The sequence below is a fragment of the Phyllobates terribilis genome, unplaced genomic scaffold (assembly GCF_046119375.1).
Source record: "Phyllobates terribilis strain yellow unplaced genomic scaffold, ASM4611937v1 Scaffold_4__5_contigs__length_816908805, whole genome shotgun sequence".
In the NCBI taxonomy this organism is placed as follows: domain Eukaryota; kingdom Metazoa; phylum Chordata; class Amphibia; order Anura; family Dendrobatidae; genus Phyllobates; species Phyllobates terribilis.
This window is the reverse complement of record NW_027362764.1, coordinates 474876294-474894710: the sequence shown is the minus strand read 5'-3', so window position 1 is coordinate 474894710 and position 18417 is coordinate 474876294. Positions and strand designations below refer to the sequence as shown.

The window sequence follows — 18417 nt, the reverse complement described above, 5'->3', positions numbered from 1 at the left end:
GACATCTTCCTCCCCCCTAGTGGACCGTGGCCTACCTTGCGATGATCCTGTTCCGTAGGCCGCGGCTCCGCAGTAGATCGTCAGGGTTGAGGACCTTCCGTCGCGCTCCGGTGATGTCGGCGTCTGCTGGGCTCCTTCCAGGACCTTACGCAACGTCCGGACGTGAGGCGGGGCTTCAGTTCTCGCGCGCTTTCGAAGTCCACGCCCCTCTTCTTCCCGCGCGGCGTCCTCAAGATGGCGTCCAATGGCGGGAAAACTCCACGGATGGCGGGAAGAAGGCCGAAGATGGCGCCGGATGGCGGGAATCTTCACGGATGGCGGGAAGAAGGCTGAAGATCGCGCCGGATGGCGGGAATCTTCACCGATGGCGGGAAAACTTCACGGATGGTAAGTTTTAAAAGTCTCTTTTTCAGGCACGCAGTACCCGGTGGTTGCGGGCACGAAATCCTGCCGACTACGCCAAAGTTGACGCGCCCCTGGGCCTGCTGTGTCGCGCAGCGTCTCGCGCACGAGGGCTTACCGGAACCGGATCAGATGAGGGTTGTAGTCTCCGAGTGGCGGGGACCCGGTCCGTGCCCAGGGAGTCAAACTCAGTGTGTGGCAGTCTTGATAGATGTTATTTGAGTGTCGACTACGCCACCCGTTGATTTGCAGCTATGGAGCTGCCGCTGCAGGGCAGACCGCTGAGGCCGGTGTAGAATTGTGCAGCGTGATAGTATAACCCCCAACGGGAGGGGTATGGCCTCAGGGCAGCCAACATGGAAGATGGGGGTAGCAGGAACCACTCAGAGACGGTGTGGTGTAATTCAGGGTCTTTACTGGTAACAACGATAGACCCTACCGGAGTACTTGCTAGCGAACGGGGCCTGGTCAGTCCTTGAGCAGATGGGATCTCCCCTGGCCAGGCGGAGTTGTAGGCCTCCCAAACTGACTGTACTCTTCTGGCTACCTTGCTAGAAGCGGGTATAAGTAGCCCACGTCCCTGAGTGTACCGTGTGGTGCTCACCCGTATGGCCGGTGACTCGGGGCCTTCTAATGGCTTCCGCTCCACGATGGCGGTGCTGGTCCCACACGTGTGACCGTGCCTTCGGGTTTCTGGGCCTGAGGACCTGAAATCCCCTGCCGGTCGGCTTCTGCTGCTGGGTAAGAGTTAGTCCCCACAGCCTCGGACGCCGGGTCCGGTAAGAAAGCTTCTCAGTCAGGGCGAGCTCTGCAGCTGCCAGCCCCTGACTCGTAGTAGTATTGCTCCCACTGAGCTTCTGCTGTTTCTTCCTATGACTGTTTCTTGTCTCTACTCTCCTTGACTCCTAACCCTGCTTCAGCCCCGGGTTTATACAGGGGAAGTTCTTCCCCTCCCAAGACTGGGCAGGAGGTGTGGCATGCACAGGATCCCTGACCAAAGGACCTCCCACCTTCTCTCAGACATAACATCTCTATCACTGTGGCAACCAGACCCCTGGGGTGTCACACATCTGTGGGATCTGATCCTATAGTCAGTGTTGCTTGTATATCTGGGAAGCATGAGAATTATCATAATTACATTACTCAGTAAAGGTAGGTAATGGTAATGCCACTGTAAAGGTCTACTCACTGGACAGGATGAGCTAGAAAGGGTTAAGGAAATCAGGAATCCATGTTGCTGTGCATGCAAAGGGCTGGATGAAATGGTGATATTTCTTTCCCCGTCTGATTTAGGGCCACAATCTTTGTGTGAACCCAGGCTTTTATAGTAGTGATTTGAAGTAGGCTATTTTTCCTGTTGACCATAGGTTGGATGTTTCCACGTATCGTTAAATACTACGTGATCTAACTTGCAGGGTACATAGGTAAAGGACACTGGAATTACTCAAGAGCCTAAGTTAACAGTGCTAAAGCTGTCACTACCCTTCCCCCATATACCGATGAGGAGGAAACAGTCATCAGAGCTGGGGGTGGATGATGTGCTCATGGTGGGAGAAGTTTCTACACTGAAAAGCGGCATAGTCCCAAATAGTGAAGAATGTGTTCTGTCTTATTATGGACTTCTTTATATGTTATATAAAGTTTCGTTTTAGTGGATCCCCTAGTTGTAAAATTCACATATAGGACTATAAGCAGAGCTTTCTTCCCTAAAAGTGGCCCTACTGCTTAGATAGCTATTGGCTGACAGCTGTCTTTTTCAGTTCCCCCATATGTCTGCGTGCTCAATTCAGATGAGACTTGGGAGAGCGGATAAAATGCTGCCAGTCACCTCTTTCTCCAGGGGAAACACATTTTATTTATTTTACTCACTTATATGTCCACAGCGCTTTACACAAATCATCATCACTGTCATTGGGGCTCACAATCTGCATAATCTATCAGTATGTCTTTGGAGTGTGGGAGGAAACCGGAGTAATCGGAGGAAATCCAGTTGCCCAAATGGATCAGAATTTGTAAAGCAATATCCCCGAAATCATTTGTTGTGAGATATTAAAAGGTTTTTCCACCACTATGATATGTCCGGAGGTGATAGCTGTGATCGGCGGGAGTGCCATGTGTCAGACTCCCAGCAATCTGATATTGATGACCTAATCCTAAAGGTCGGTTGTTATTATCAGAGTCCCAGAAAACCCCTTTATTTTAGCTGTCCCTGCTGAACTGACATGGAGAATACAATGGTAATCATCAGTGGATTTATTTCCGTTTCTGAAACAGCAAAGGCAATGAAGAGTTAAAAAGTAAAGCATGATTTTCTGGGTTGTGCAGAACAATCATCTTGTTAGGTGGCCATAGACAGTAAAGGCCCCCATACACGTTAGACTAAAGTTGGCCTAAAAACGATAATATTGACAGGATTGTCCAATAGTCTAATGTGTATGGAGACCTCCCAGCTCAGCCCCCAACAGATGATGTCAGGGGAGAGAAGGATCCAGCCTGTTAGATCTCCAACTGCCGATTCTTTTTATTCTACGAGAGATAAAACGCCACCAGATTAGTTTGGCAGCGCCTCTGTAATAGAGAGCACAGTAGCACTCGGCTGCTCAGAGTTTTCGTGTGTGTATGAGGGAGTTGGGGGGGACGGACATATTTGTCTCCTAAACAATTGTTCGGCCGTCAGTTATCAAACGTGAAGGGGGCCTTAAAGAGGTTTTCCGATCTTCTGAAAGTCTGGAGTCACTTTATGTGACTGCAGACTTCTGAATCCTTGCAGTGTGTGCACTGAATGCTGTCAGGATTCTCCGGTGTTGCCAGTGAGAACGGCGGTCACGTGACTGTAAGTATGCGATGTGCATACTTACAGTCACATGTCGACTAGTCCTTCTCGGCCTTTCTCACTTCACTTTTATTGAGCGAGGCCCGACCACGTCTAGTCAGAATGTGGCCAGAAGTATGCAAATTGTATACTTACGCGACCGCTCACTCTTGCTGGCAACACTGGAGAATGCTGACAGTGTGCGGTGCACGCACTGCAAGGGTTCAGAAATCTGCAGTCACATCTTTCTAATGAATGCTTTCCCACAGGCGGTACCGCTCCTTGCAAAGATCCATCTGATATAGGATGATTTCTTATAAGCCATGCCCCCTTGGAATTTAATTTGACGTCTCCCCAGTAACATCTGTACTTTCCTCTGGAAATTAGCATACCTGCACAGATATTTGGAAACATTTGGACATTTCTTCCTCAGTTGGCAATACTGTTCTTGTACATTGCTACACCTGTATTTTCACGGCCAGCAGCTGAGATTTGTGCAATTTTTGACGAAAAGTGTTCTGAAATCATTTTGGGGTTTGGAATTGGGTTTAAAAGGGTTGTGTGTGCGCATAATCCTTTTCGGTATAATAATAATAGAAGGACACCAGCTATTAGCCTTAGCTGAGAGCTCTTTAAAGGGAATCTGTCACCAGGTATATTGGAGCGGAGACACTGATTCCAGTGATGTGTCACTTACTGAGCTGCTGGCAGTTTTGATAACATTTCTGTTTATTTACTTCAGATCTAGCAGTTCTCTGAATTCTGTAACTTCACCCACACCACTGATTGACAGCTTTCAGCGAACACTGTCCATAGACAGAAAGCTGCCAATCAGTGGTGGGGTTATTCAGGGCTCATGAATATGGAGGACTACATGGCAGCAGGTTTACTAGCCCTCTAGTGATAATCTCCTGCTAAGTAAGCAGTTCAGTAAGTGACACATCGCTGGAATCAGGGTCTCTGTCTCTAATTTATACCACTCTCACATTAGGTGACAAAAACCTGGTGACAGATTCCTTTTAATACATCCAGGGACATATTGATTTTACCATCTGGCTAAACAGCACAGAAAAATACTGTGCCATTTCGCTAATAACAGCTAACAAAGACTATAGCGGACGTGTAGTTACATCTGTGAAATAATTGAACTATTGGAAATGTTCTAAAATAAAAAATATGCATAACTTTCCATGCTCCAAAGACAATGGCTTGGTGGTCCCTGTTCATGCAGGTAATGTATGCCATGTGTCTGCCGCAGCCATTGATTGATGGACTGCACAAAGTGATATAGGACCAGCGAGGATCACCAGAGCATTGGTGCTATAGGAGAAGGGAATGTAACAGGGGAGTCATGGGGGTTGATTTTTTAATATTAGCACATTTCCTACTGTTGGTAAGGTATCCCTGTTTTTGGACTACACATTTAATGATAAAAGCTGCCCAATTTTCCACTGCTTGACATCTTTACTTGGGATGGTCTCAAGCCTTTTCATTAAATGCTACCCCCTCTTCATATACTGGAGATAGGAAATTACAGGAAGGACCATATTTCTGTGAAAATACTTCCCCTTGGCATTAAGATATATACTGGTAATGGCTATGTTCTCATGGTGCGTTCCCATATTTACTACATATGCAGCCCGTGATGTCACCAGTCCTTGGCACCCCCTATAACTAATGCCAAGGCTGCCCCCTTGGGACCGATCTGAAGTTGTATGCTTAGTAGTAGTAATGTAGCTATAACTACAAGCACTCTAGATACTCTAGGCAATGGAAGGATAGTTCACACGTGTTCTTGCCCTTCCTATTTCTAGGTCTGACTTGTAGTTTATGGCTTCCTGTTTTCCAAAATGTTGAAAAACAAAATAAAAGGAAATAAGAATTGAACACAATTGACGTAATCTGCCCAGAATCAAATATTCACAGTGAAAAGTAGTATAGTACCTGTGCACCGCATATGTCCATACTCAAAAAAAGATGTACCCCTAAAATGCAGCCAATTTACATTGTACAAAAGTCCTTAAAGGAAATCTGTCACCTAATCTGAGAGCAGCATAATGTAGAGACAGAGAACCTGATTCCAGTGATGTCACTTACTGGGCTGCTTGCAGTAGTTTTGATAAAATTACTGGTTTATCAGCAGGAGATTATCACTAGAGGACTAGTAATCCTGCTTCCATGTTGTCCTCCATATTCATGATCTCTGTATATCCCTGCTCACACCATTGATTGACTGCTTTTTGCCTATGCACAGTTTACACGGAAAGCGATTAATCAGTGGTGTGGATGGAGTTATACAGAGCTCAGTATTTAGAGAATTGGTAGATCTGCAGTAAATTAAACAGGGATTTTACCAAAACGGCAGCAAGCAGCTCAGTAAGTGACACATCACGGAAATCAGGGTCTCTGCCCCTACATCATGTTTCTCTCAGATGGGTTGGCAAAAAATCTGGTGACAGATCCTGTTTAAAGAGAAGCAACATCTAGCAGTGTGACATTCCACCCCCTTTCTATGTTTGGACCCATGGTTATGTGGCGTTGCTGAACAGGCAGGGCCGGCTCCAGGTTTTTGTGGGGCCCGGTCGAAAGAGTCTCAGTGGGCCCCTTTAACACATACCATGATTCATGATGCACAGATAAGAAATATAGGTACAGTACAATGTCAAAGATTTCACTTACTTCTTACATTACATGAGCGAAATCTATTGTAAATTCTACAACATCTCAGAAACCGGCGAATCCCCGCAGCGCACAGTGCAGACCGGACAATATAGTCCTCCATACAGTATAATGGGCCCCACATAGTCCCCCATACAGTGTTATGGGCACCACATAGTCCTCCATACAGTATTATGGGCACCACATAGTCTTCCATACAGTATTATGGGCCCCATATAGTCCTCCATACAGTATAATGGGCCCCACATAGTCCCCCATACAGTGTTATGGGCACCACATAGTTCTCCATACAGTATTATGGGCACCACATAGTCCTCCATACAGTATTATGGGCGCCACATAGTCCTCCATACAGTATTATGGGCACCACATAGTCTTCCATACAGTATTATGGGCCCCATATAGTGCTCCATACAGTATAATGGGCCCCACATAGTCCTTCATACATTATTATGGGCACCACATAGTCCTACATTCAGTATTATGGGCACCACATAGTCCTCCATACAGTATTATGGGCACCACATAGTTCTTCATACAGTATTATGGGCACTACATAGTTCTCCATACAGTATTATGGGCACCACATAGTTCTCCATACAATATGATGGGCACCACATAGTCCTACATTCAGTATTTTGGGTACCACATAGTCCTCCATACAGTATTATGGGCCCCATATATTGCTACATACAGAATGGGCCCCATATAGTGTTCCATACAGAATGGGCCCCATATAATGCTGTATACAGAATAATGGGACCAATATAGCTTCATACAGAATAATGGGCCCCATTTAATTCTCCATACCGAATAATGGGCACCATATATTGCTCCATACAGAATAATGGGCCCCATATAGTGCTCCATACAGAATGGGCCCCATATAGTGCTCCATACAGAATGGGCCCCATATAATGCTCCATACAGAATGGGCCCCATATAATGCTCCATACAGAATGGACCACATATAATGCTCCATACCGAATGGGCCCCATATAATGCTCTTATAGAATGGGCCCCATATAATTCTCCATATAGAATGGACCGCCTATAATGCTCCATACTGAATGGGCCCCATATATTGCTACATACAGAATGGGCCCCATATATTGCTACATACAGAATGGGCCCCATATAATGCTCCATACAGAATATGCCCCACGCGGAAGAGACTGGAGCAGCGGGGAACGAGGAGAGGTAAGTATTTGAAACAGTTTAAAGCACGGAGGGGGGGCCCAGTGCCAGAGCCCATGCTGGCACTTGGCCCCCCCGACTCACGGGTGTCCCCGACGGCAAGTGGGCCCCCCTACTTGCTCAGGGCCCTGACACTTGCCTGGGTGCGCCAGCTGGTGACACTGGCCCTGTGAATAGGATTGACCTAGCTACTGAACTATCTCAGTCCCTGCACAAGGGCACAAAGTCTGCATAGGTGATGGAGCAACATGGCACTAAAAGTGGTCTTATAAAGGGGTGGCCATATCCTATGATGGGAAAATACATGCAAATAATGCTCGTAAGTAGTAATGACATGCAGCTCACTTCTTTATATGCCCAAAAAACCCTTCTCTCACTTTTTTCCTCTGTTGTGGACTTTGGATTGTCTCAGTTTCTTTTTAGCCTCACATTACTAATTTGTGTTGTCCCTTTTCTGTCGCCTTGGAAGAGATATTGTATACTTGGCACAGAAGTGGCACTAAGTTGCCAGCTACTGACAGAGGACCTCTGTGTGCACCCTGCAGCTTGCCTGGGGGCGCTCTTTACTCCTAACTTCAACTTTGGCTCCTAAGTCTTTTCAGAGCTGAAATCTATTCATCCCTCTCCACTAAGCTAGGTATATTTGGGGGACATATTTAGGGTTAATGTCTCAGTATGTGCAAGAAATGATATCTCTGTGTATGCTCCATTGTCATACAATATGACACGGGGGTTATTCTTGCCTAGAATTCATGAGGATCAGCTCAAATAGAAAGTGGCACATTTCAAGGCACGTTCCAAATGCTGATATGAAGCTTGGAAGGGGTTAGCCAGCAGCTTTCACTTTTCCTTAAGGAGGTGAGAGTTGTGGCTTAATGAAGTCCATCGAGCATTTGACAGCTGTCTTACATGACGGGCAGGTATAATGCACAGTGTCTTTTGTTACTTATCAAGCAGCTGACAGATGCCATGCAGTGCCTCCAGATGTGGAAGCGAGGGGTGCGGTATAATCCCTTTAAGGAGCTAGCACTTCAACTACTGAGGTAACATGTGGCTTAGTGATGCGCGAACGTGATCAGATAAGATGTTATCCGAACATGCTCGGGTCCTAACTGAGTGTCTACTACATGCTCTAATGCTATGTTCAAGATGTCGCGGCTACAAGTCTCGCAGCTGTTCGACATGCCGCAACACATGCAGGGATTGCCTGTTTGTTAGACAATAACAGCCACGAGACATGCAGCCACGCTGACTCGAGCATAGCATTCGAGCACGCCAAAGCTACCCGGTTAGGACCTGAGCGTGCTCGGATAACACCTTATCCGAGCACATTCGCGCATCACTAGTGGCTGTATATGGACTCTAATATGGACATAGGCAACAAATAAGACATCATATAATGCAGCATCCCATAACCTCCCGGACACTATCTGGAGCAACAAAATCTAGTAAAGTAGATGAAGTGATTGTTTCCAAAATAGGAAAATGTAAAGGAGTTGATAAGATAGAAAATTAGTATCCTAGAATTAAATAGGACCCATCACCAGGTCAAAGTGGCCAGTGTTAGCTCCTATGCTAATTTTTATTTATTTTTTTACCAAGAGGGCATTGCTTACAGGGTGATTATGCAGAGCAGACTAAAGACACACTCCTAGAGGATCATGTGGCCATAAAGTTCAGAAGATTCTTTTGGTGCTGTATTAATGTGCTGATGGTAGTTCTGGTGATGTATATATGTTTTTTTCTGATCTATACATATATTGATGGTGGTTCTGGTGATGTATTCATGTAGTGATAGAGTCTCTGGTGATGTATTCATATACTGATGAAGGTTCTGATGCATTATTCATGTATTGGTGGTGGTTCTTGTGCTGCATTCATTTACTGATGGTGCTTCTGGTGCTGTATTCATGTACTGGTAAATACCATAAAGTTAGCACATTGGGTGCACTAAATGAAAAGGCCCATATCTCTAGAACCATATGGAGGAATCATAAAAAAGAAAAAAATATTCAGGGGAGTAGCAAAAATAAAATAAGAGCAAAATGTGACCACTTTTCACCTGGTGACAAGTTCTTTTTAAGAAAGATGCCCCAATGTCAAAATATCAGCACAGACTATGGTGGGTTCTGGAGAAGGGGGCTGGCTTAGTTATTGAAATGAGGCAGACAGAGAGCCATGTGAAAGCAGATTATTGATATTGGGAGGAGTATGAAGTTTTCTCCGGTGTCATAACTAATTCAGAAGTGGAGATGACGAGGGGTGCTAAGTTGATGTTTTATGGACAGTTTATTAAAAATTTGCAGGCAGCCAACATATTGTATGGACACTTTGAAATCCATAATGAAATATTAAGATTTTAAGTGACATATGTCTACAGCCCATAATTCTGATATGAGCACATTAACTGCATTCACTGTCATCTCTAAAATTATGATAATTACGGTCATAATAGTACAAGTTTCTCCAGTTTAAAAGAAACTCTTTGCCACACTACATTTTTTTTTTACAGACGGGGGAAAAGTTTTATTTGTACAAATAAAAATACTAGTGGCACTTGGTGGCAACGCAAAGCTTCGGATCTTCTCTCCCAGCAGCCCTCTGATTGCCTCCACTTGCACTTAAGTGTTTGCCATTTATCATGTTTAGTCTTTTCTCTTTTTTTAACTGATTTACAACTCTTTCTTATACCTTTCACATTTAATTTAGTGCATAGTGATATTGCTATACAGGCTAGGAGGAAAATTGCTCTCATTATTATATGGATGGGCTGCAGGGATTTCCTTATCATATTAGGAGGTTATGATCCTATTTATATCACTATATATTTCAATAACATTATTATTGATTGTCATATTCTGGGTGTGCTCAGACTGCATTTAATGTGGCATTTTTCTTTTCTACTATATATAATTGTTTTGGTACGATGTTTGCAGCATCCCTTCCATTTTTTAGGACTTTGATATTGATGACACAGTTATACATTACAGTTGATAAAGGTTCCCATACCCAGTAGATGAAGATAACCTCTCCCAAGAGCAGGTTTTGGGAGAACAAAGGATTTGTGCATGTTGGCTCTCAGCATGCCTGATCCACTGTTCTCATAGGATCTCATAGGAGACAAGCTGCCTTCAGAGCTATCTGGCAGCACTCTCCCGTTAAAAACACATTCACTCTTGGTTAAGCTAATGTACATAGGGGCAAGAGGAATACTTTTTGACCGGTGGTGTGCTTGACCACCAGCCACGAAAGCCCCCTTCATGCGTCTGTATAAAAGCGAGATCGGAAAAAAACAGTACCGGTGTCATCAGTGTTTTGGATCAGTGTGTCATCAATGTGCGATCAATATGCCATCAGTGTGTCATCAGTGTGCCATCAATGTGCCATCAGTGTGTCATCAGTGTGCGATCAATATGCCATCAGTGTGTCATCAGTGTGCCATCAATGTGTCATAAGTGTGCCATCAGTGTGCCATCTGTGTGCCATCAATATGCCATCAGTGTACCATCAATGTGCCATCAGTGTGCCATCAGTGTGCCATCAATGTGCCATCAGTGTGTCATCAGTGTGCGATCAATATGCCATCAGTGTGTCATCAGTGTGCCATCAATGTGTCATCAGTGTGCCATCTGTGTGCCATCAGTGTGCCATCAGTGTGCGATCAATATGCCATCAGTGTTCCATCAGTGTACCATCAATGTGTCATCAGTGTGCCATCAGTGTCATCAGTATGCCATCAATGTGCCATCAGTGTGCCATCAGTATGTCATAAGTGTGCTGTGCGTGCTTTACACAGACCCATTGACTTGTATTGATCCTTGTTATCTGTGCTGCAAACCGGACATGACTCCTTGTGAGTCACACCCGGTCCATGTAAAAGTACGGACATGTGCACAGCAGCATAGGTTGTAATGGGTACGTGTGGCATCAGTGAAAAAAAATGGATGCCTCACGTACTGCAAACACGGACATGGGAAGGAGGCCTAAGGCCAGTTTCACACGTCCGCATATCTCCGGTACCGGAAAAACCGGTACTGGGGATATCCGTGTGTCACACGTGCGGCATCTGTGTGCTGCATCAGGATCACATGGACGGCGCCTGGGAATCAGCGCTGTTCCCAAGCGCCGGGTGCTGAACACTGCCCTCATCATGGTTCCCTGCCGATGCTGTGATCACCATCAGCAGGGACAGTGATGAGGGTAGTAGTGTCTGCTCCTGGTGTCCCCACATGTATAAAAAGGTATAAAATAATAAAATTCATGTACTCACCTCTCCTAGGTGTCCCCCGCTGTATCCATGCGACTACTTCTGCCGGGGAGCCGGGGAAGAATGAGCCGCTCAGGAGCGGTATCCTGTAACTCACTGAGTGCAGCTTCGGAGCGGCTCATTCTCCCCGGCTCCTCGGCAGCAGTGGTTGCATGGATTACAGTGGGGGACACCTAGGACAGGTGAGTATAAGGATTTTATTATTTTATTCTTATTTTTACAGGTGGAGACACTGCGGGAGCAGACTACTACTACCCTCATCAATGTCCCTGCTGGTGTTGATCACAGCGCCGGCAGGGAACCATGATGAGGGCAGCGTTTAGTACTGGCGCTTGGGAACAGCATTAACTGTAGCGCTGATTCCCAGGCGCCGGTACGTGTCACACAGATGTCAACTGTGTGGTACGTTTTGCAGACCGTGAATCCGCAAAAAAAACGCACTTGTCTCTGTGTAGAGCACGCGGACACACGGTCCGTGGAAACACACTGACATGTGAGCAGACCCATAGATTTGAATGGGTCTGCGTGTGTAAGTGTCTACAGGACTTGTGGAAACTGTCACCCCACATACTGGAGACACTGACGTGTGAAAGAGCCCTAAGAGGGTGTGTGGGCTCCTAAAACCACATGAACGCCTCATGGAGCACTTCTAGAACATATTGCTGACAAGGTTCTGGTGTTTGTGATGCTGGGGTCTCTTGTCTCCCCTCTCAATCCTGCATTTATACAAATTCCTTTTACATCTGTGCAGATCTGGATCCTACTTGGCATCACAGACTAGGTATTTTCTTTCTTCAGTCTCCCCATGTAGCCATGACACGTTATGCAATGCCATTTTTGGAAGCATGATGTCCTTTCTGTCAGTGGAAATGTAGAAATAGTATATTTAGTGTCAGCGCGGTTGTTTTTGTATTCCTTTCAGCAGGCCCATGCATGATTTACAGAGCCGCAGGTCTTGGCTATTGCCAAATGTATGATAATTAAACCTGCTTTATAACTTACTTCCAAGCTACTGAATAATTTACATGGAGTAATCTACTCTTACACAAAGGAGAGTGGGATGTTTTCACTAAAAGTCAACTTATCAGCAGTTTTATATTTCTAAGCCAAGGAAAATGAATAGGGAGGAAACCTAGCTTTTAATAAGATTGATTTGTGACTTTCAATGAAAAATCTTTTGGGGGCCGTGTAATGTTTAATTCACTAGGGAATAGGGGCTCTAATATAGACAGGCTGGTAGGCTCCTGATAATGTGGATTACATTAGAACCACTAGCAGTTTGCTGTTACTTGCCTATTTTGGATCTTTACATTTCTGAAACTTCCTGAAAATTTCTGATTAGAAGATGGAGAATCTTGTGTGTTGTGACCAACATAATGTCTCTGAGATCTCCTCCTGTGTCCCAGCATGAGTCTCACAGAGGCCAAAGCCAGTAATACACTTGACATAGCTGTCAGTCAAGCACTTGATCAACCATGATCATGAAGCCTCCAGCTAGAAACCAAAGGTAGGATGGGCATGTTGAAATTCAAAATGTCCAATCCTTCTTTACTCCAACATCTGCCTCAGAAAACAACCATATACATGAGATCCGGTCAGGTTTGGCTGACTTTTATCTCAGAGATTGTACCTTTATTCGCCTTTGACTACCTGTTATCTATTTAGTGTATTACTCTAGCCTTGTTCCCCAACCTATTGCATTCCAGCTGTTTAAAAACTACAAATCCCAGCATGCACAGCCAGATGTCATTTTTTTGTAGTTTTGCAACAGCTAGGGGACCACAAGTTGAGAACCATTGAATTTGAATATTTATGGGTAGAAAAATGGCAGATCAGGTTATTGGAAAGTGGAAAACTTGGTATTTTCCCCTAATATATATTACAAACTTTCATGTTTTCTCATGTACTTCTAGGTTAAAGGGACGTCCAAGACTTAGGAATTGTCTTATCTGTAGGACAGATCATCAATATTAGATTGGTTTGGGGTCCTACACACGGCACCTCCACCGGTCATCTGTTCTGGCCGACGGATATAATCAATATACAGAGCAGAACCCCACAGCCCCGTATATTGTTTAATGGCCACTGCCGAGTACACCACTTTATTTCCCATGTACTTGAATGTCAAAGCAGATTTCAGCTGATTGATGGGGGTGCTGGGTGTCGGACCCCCACTGATCTAATATGGATTATCTTTTGCATGGATAGGTCAACAATATTCAAGGACATTATTAAAAATGTTCAGAATATGATGGCTATAATCTGAAGTCTTTGTTCACAAAACCTTTTACATACTCTTCTTTTCAATCACTTTTAATTGTAAAAAGTATAAAATCAGTAACTCTGCTATTGGGTGGATGAATGTCCCTAAATTCTTGTATTATTTTTAAATATGTAATTTTCTTCTAAAAAATAAGGCAGATTGAAAGATATATACAGATTCCAAACTGCTGAAAGTTTATATCTGCTTCAAAAAGCAATAAAAGGGTTCTGATCTACAATTGTGTAATCTTCTTTAAAAGGACAAAATTGGGATTACTTACTAAAACCCTGTCAGCTGAACCTAGTGTGTGGCGCACATTAGAGTTTCTATTCTAAAAGGTGAAAAATTGTCATAAACAAATAATACTTTTAAGCTAACCTTTATTACACTATTCTTATCATATAAGATATATTTTATACCCTGAAAAGGAACTCTAGTATTTTTCATTCTAGAAGAAATTTTGGTAATTTAAATATGTAAGACGTTAAAGATGATTTCATACTTTCCTAACAAATTACGTTTTTGCATAAGGTGCACCCATATCTTAATTATTGTATCAATATTATCTTTTAGGGCTTATTACAATTAAGGATTCGCATGAAATAGAAGCAAGACTCAATGAAGTGGAGAAACTATTGAAGACTGTGATCAACATGCCTTGTAAAGTACGTATGGCACCACTTTAGGAATACTTGTTATGAAAGAATAACTAACATGACATAAAAGGATAAGGTGGAAAAAATAGCTCATCCTATAGCATTAATGATAACTACTGGAATATGTAAGGGAACTGTAAAGTATATTGTCCAGACTTCATTTTTTAATAGCCAGTAAGTACTTCCTTAGATAGTAATAGAAAATAATATAAAACGTTAAATGCCCACAGGAAATTTCTAGATGTCTTGGGATGTCTTTTGAGCTGTGTTTGGGTAAAGTTGCATGGGTTTTATACAATACGATTTACTTTCTGGGTTCAGGTTTTAAAGAGGACCTGTCGACATGATTTTGTAATGTAAAATAAAGACACTACTGTAATACTGATTAAATTGATACCTTTGGTGAAGAAATCCACTTATTTCTCCTTTAATCGCCATTTGAAGTTTTCTGCTAATTAGATTTCGGTGCACAGGGGCCGGACTGTACACGGGGTCTTCTCCTCCCTGTCTGTGATTCCCCAGCCCCTTCGCTTGTGTCTGGTCTGTGAATGACAGGTCACTGCTGAGATTACAATAGGGGAGACAGGTCACTGACAAAGCAATGACCCGCCATTCAAAGATCAGATTCAGGTGGATCTGTAGATCTGTAGAGCCTCACTAGTCTTGAAAATTAAAATAGCATTCCAGTTTTGTTTTTTTAATTAATTGTATCATTAGTCACTCACTATTGATAATTTATCTAGTAATATCTTATTTAGTTGTTCCTTCCTATCTGGAAATTCATGACATACTTCTACTCATGGTCATGTGATCACATGGTGACCATTTCAATAGCAATTTCATATTTCGTCTGTTACCATATACAGATGAAATATTCTTAATCTTTGTTTGGCAATTCTAAACATTTTCTTTTGCCATAAATACCTCCGATATAAGATCCAGACTCCAAGACATGTTGCAAACACAGGCGCAACTAGTTCCAAATGCATTGACTTAGGCCACGGCCCCACTATCAGTATTCGGTCAGTATTTTTTTTCAGGAGTGGGAGCCAAAACCAGGTGAGGAACAATCAGAGAAAAGGTATAATAGAAACAAGTCACCAATTCTGCATTTATCACCCACTCCTGGTTTTGGCTCCAACTCCTGAGAAAAAATACTGACCGAATACTGACCAAATACTGATAGTGGGGCCGTGGCCTGAGGGTTTGGTGTACTACGGATTGTCTCTTTACATAAAAAAATTTTCAAGAAATGGAACACAGCAACTACTAAAAACAATTACAATTTTTTTTTAAATCAGGCTCAGAAATAAAGCTTAACATTACTTTAATATAGCATTACTTTTTTTTCTCTGAGTGGATCAAGCTATTGATTAATATTTATTATTTAATCTGATTATAGGATCACGTTAATAATGTTGGTCCTGGTATGAAGTTTAATCATGTGCTCATTATAAATCATGGCGCTGTTACATCACTTTTTATGAACTTCTGTCTTGTTTATTTGAGATTTATTGGACCTTAATCATGTCATTGCCATGAGAATTGCCCCCCCACTTTTTCCTTGTATTTTTCTTATTGACCTCTCATCATTTTAAACTGGATTTTGAATTATAGTTGAATAAAAGTACATTTAGTTATTTATAGGTAGTTCCTTTACTACTCCATGTCGTTGCTGTCTGATGTTATAAAAGCTGTGAGCAACAAGACTCTTTGCTGTCAGAAGGGTTGGAGAAATAAAGCCCATTGACTCCATCTGCAGACATATATACATTCCTCTAGGGGCGGACATATCATTGGTGCAACCAGGGGCCCAAGAGGTCAGGGGGCCCATTTCCACCTCCAAAACTTGGAACTATGCATTATGATGAGCTATTGGGCTACAAAGGGCCCATACACTGTTCTTGCACAGAAGCCCTCTCCTGACTCTTTCCACCAGTGTGTTCCTCTATGGCCATGGTAATCACCATTGATAAGCTGCTGATATTCCTACACCTAATATTTGGCTGACCGCTAATGGACCTAGAAATGATTACTTCTAACGGTTGTCCTGAGCTGTTCTCGTCCTCGTATAATGTATGTATTTACAGCTTGGCAATGATCGTGCCTTATTGTGCAGTAGGTAGTAATACATAGCAGATGTACGCACAAAAAATGAAGAAAGGATCCGTGTAGCGTGGAATCAATAAAAAATTAGATTTTATTCCATTTTCTTAAAAACCAGGTAAGGCTATCCATACATTAAAAGAAAGTAGTCATTTTACTCTGACGCGTTTCTGGCCGCATAGAGTGCGCACACATTCCACCAATACTATGCTTATACATGGTCGTCTCCCACATATTATTAAGCTCTTGTCCTAATCATCTTCCAGTATTCCAGGTCGGAGGTTGTCCTCACTTTCTTTGAGAGATCACCACTGGACCAGGTGTTGAAAAATGATAACGTTCACAAGATACAGCCCAGCTTCCAAAGCCCCATCAAAATCTCCGGTAAGTAATTATACCAGACTGGTAGGTCTTATTGCTGTCATATGGACTTTAGTAATCAGCAGTCATCCTATTTTGTCTATGCCAGACAATAACTTTTTTTTATAAACCATTTTGATACCCTACTTAATAGCGACATCAATTTTCTAAAGTGTACGGTGTCTACGAGGATTTTCAGCACATCATTGCATTACAGTGACAGCCTGTGGATTTTAATGGGCACAGTATAATGCTTTCTTTAATCTACATAGGCGCTGTAGGGGAGCTGAATACTTGCTGCCAGGTTCCCCAGATTACAGCTGAGGACTGGGGTCCCAGCCGCACTCCTGGTACATACGCAGAACGTTGTCTAGGGAAAAAGAAAAGTACCTTAATAGTGGATGTCATGTGGGCTGTGACGTGACTCTAATCACATTCTGTATACAGCTCCCATGGCTGTCCGGTATATGTAATGTTCCTGATGCTGACGTTAGCGTGTGGGCATTGCTGAAGATCTAGGATCGCAAATGACCCGCTGTCTCCCCTCTGCCTTTTTTTGCCAAGTTTGAGGAGCAATGTGCTGTAGGAGGCTGAGTATAGAGAGGGCTGAGGAGCAATGTGCTGCAGGAGGCAGTGTATAGAGAGGGCTGAGGAGCAATGTGCTGCAGGAGGCAGTGTATAGAGAGGGCTGAGGAGCAATGTGCTGCAGGAGGCAGTGTATAGAGAGGGCTGAGGAGCAATGTGCTGCAGGAGGCAGTGTATAGAGAGGGCTGAGGAGCAATGTGCTGTAGGAGGCTGAGTATAGAGAGGGCTGAGGAGCAATGTGCTGCAGGAGGCTGTATAGTGAGGGCTGAGGAGCAATGTGCTGCAGGAGGCAGTGTATAGAGAGGGCTGAGGAGCAATGTGCTGCAGGAGGCTGTATAGTGAGGGCTGAGGAGCAATGTGCTGCAGGAGGCAGTGTATAGAGAGGGCTGAGGAGCAATGTGCTGCAGGAGGCAGTGTATAGAGAGGGCTGAGGAGCAATGTGCTGCAGGAGGCTGTATAGTGAGGGCTGAGGAGCAATGTGCTGCAAGAGGCTGTGTATAGAGAGGGCTGAGGAGCAATGTGCTGCAGGAGGCTGTGTATTGAGGGCTGAGGAGCAATGTGCTGCAGGAGGCTGTGTATAGAGAGGGCTGAGGAGCAATGTGCTGCAGGAGGCTGTATAGTGAGGGCTGAGGAGCAATGTGCTGCAGGAGGCAGTGTATAGAGAGTGCTGAGGAGCAATGTGCCGCAGGAGGCTGTGTATAGAGAGGGCTGAGGAGCAATGTGCTGCAGGAGGCTGTATAGTGAGGGCTGAGGAGCAATGTGCTGCAAGAGGCTGTGTATAGAGAGGGCTGAGGAGCAATGTGCTGCAGGAGGCTGTGTATTGAGGGCTGAGGAGCAATGTGCTGCAGGAGGCTGCATAGTGAGGGCTGAGGAGCAATGTGCTGCAGGAGGCTGTGTATAGAGGGCTGAGGAGCAATGTGCTGCAGGTGGCTGTATATAGAGATGAGTGAAAAGCAATGTGCTGCAGGTGGCTGTATATAGAGATGGCTGAGGAGAGTGTGCTGCAGGAGGCTGTATATAGGAAAGATTGAGGAACAATGTGCTGCAGGAGGCTGTGTATAGAGATGGCTGAGGAGAGATGTGCTGCAGG

The 18417-nt window shown here is 44.0% G+C and overlaps 1 protein-coding gene across 1 annotated transcript in view; it reads left to right on the top strand.

Moving 5' to 3' along the window:
* The window catches only part of PXDC1 (PX domain containing 1), an 87380-nt gene that overhangs the window by 30936 nt on the left and 38027 nt on the right, over positions 1–18417 (top strand). The window contains exons 2-3 of the mRNA XM_073678706.1: positions 14194–14285; positions 16649–16766. Of these exons, the coding sequence (XP_073534807.1) occupies positions 14194–14285; positions 16649–16766 (210 nt within the window). The remainder of the gene's footprint in view (positions 1–14193; positions 14286–16648; positions 16767–18417) is intronic.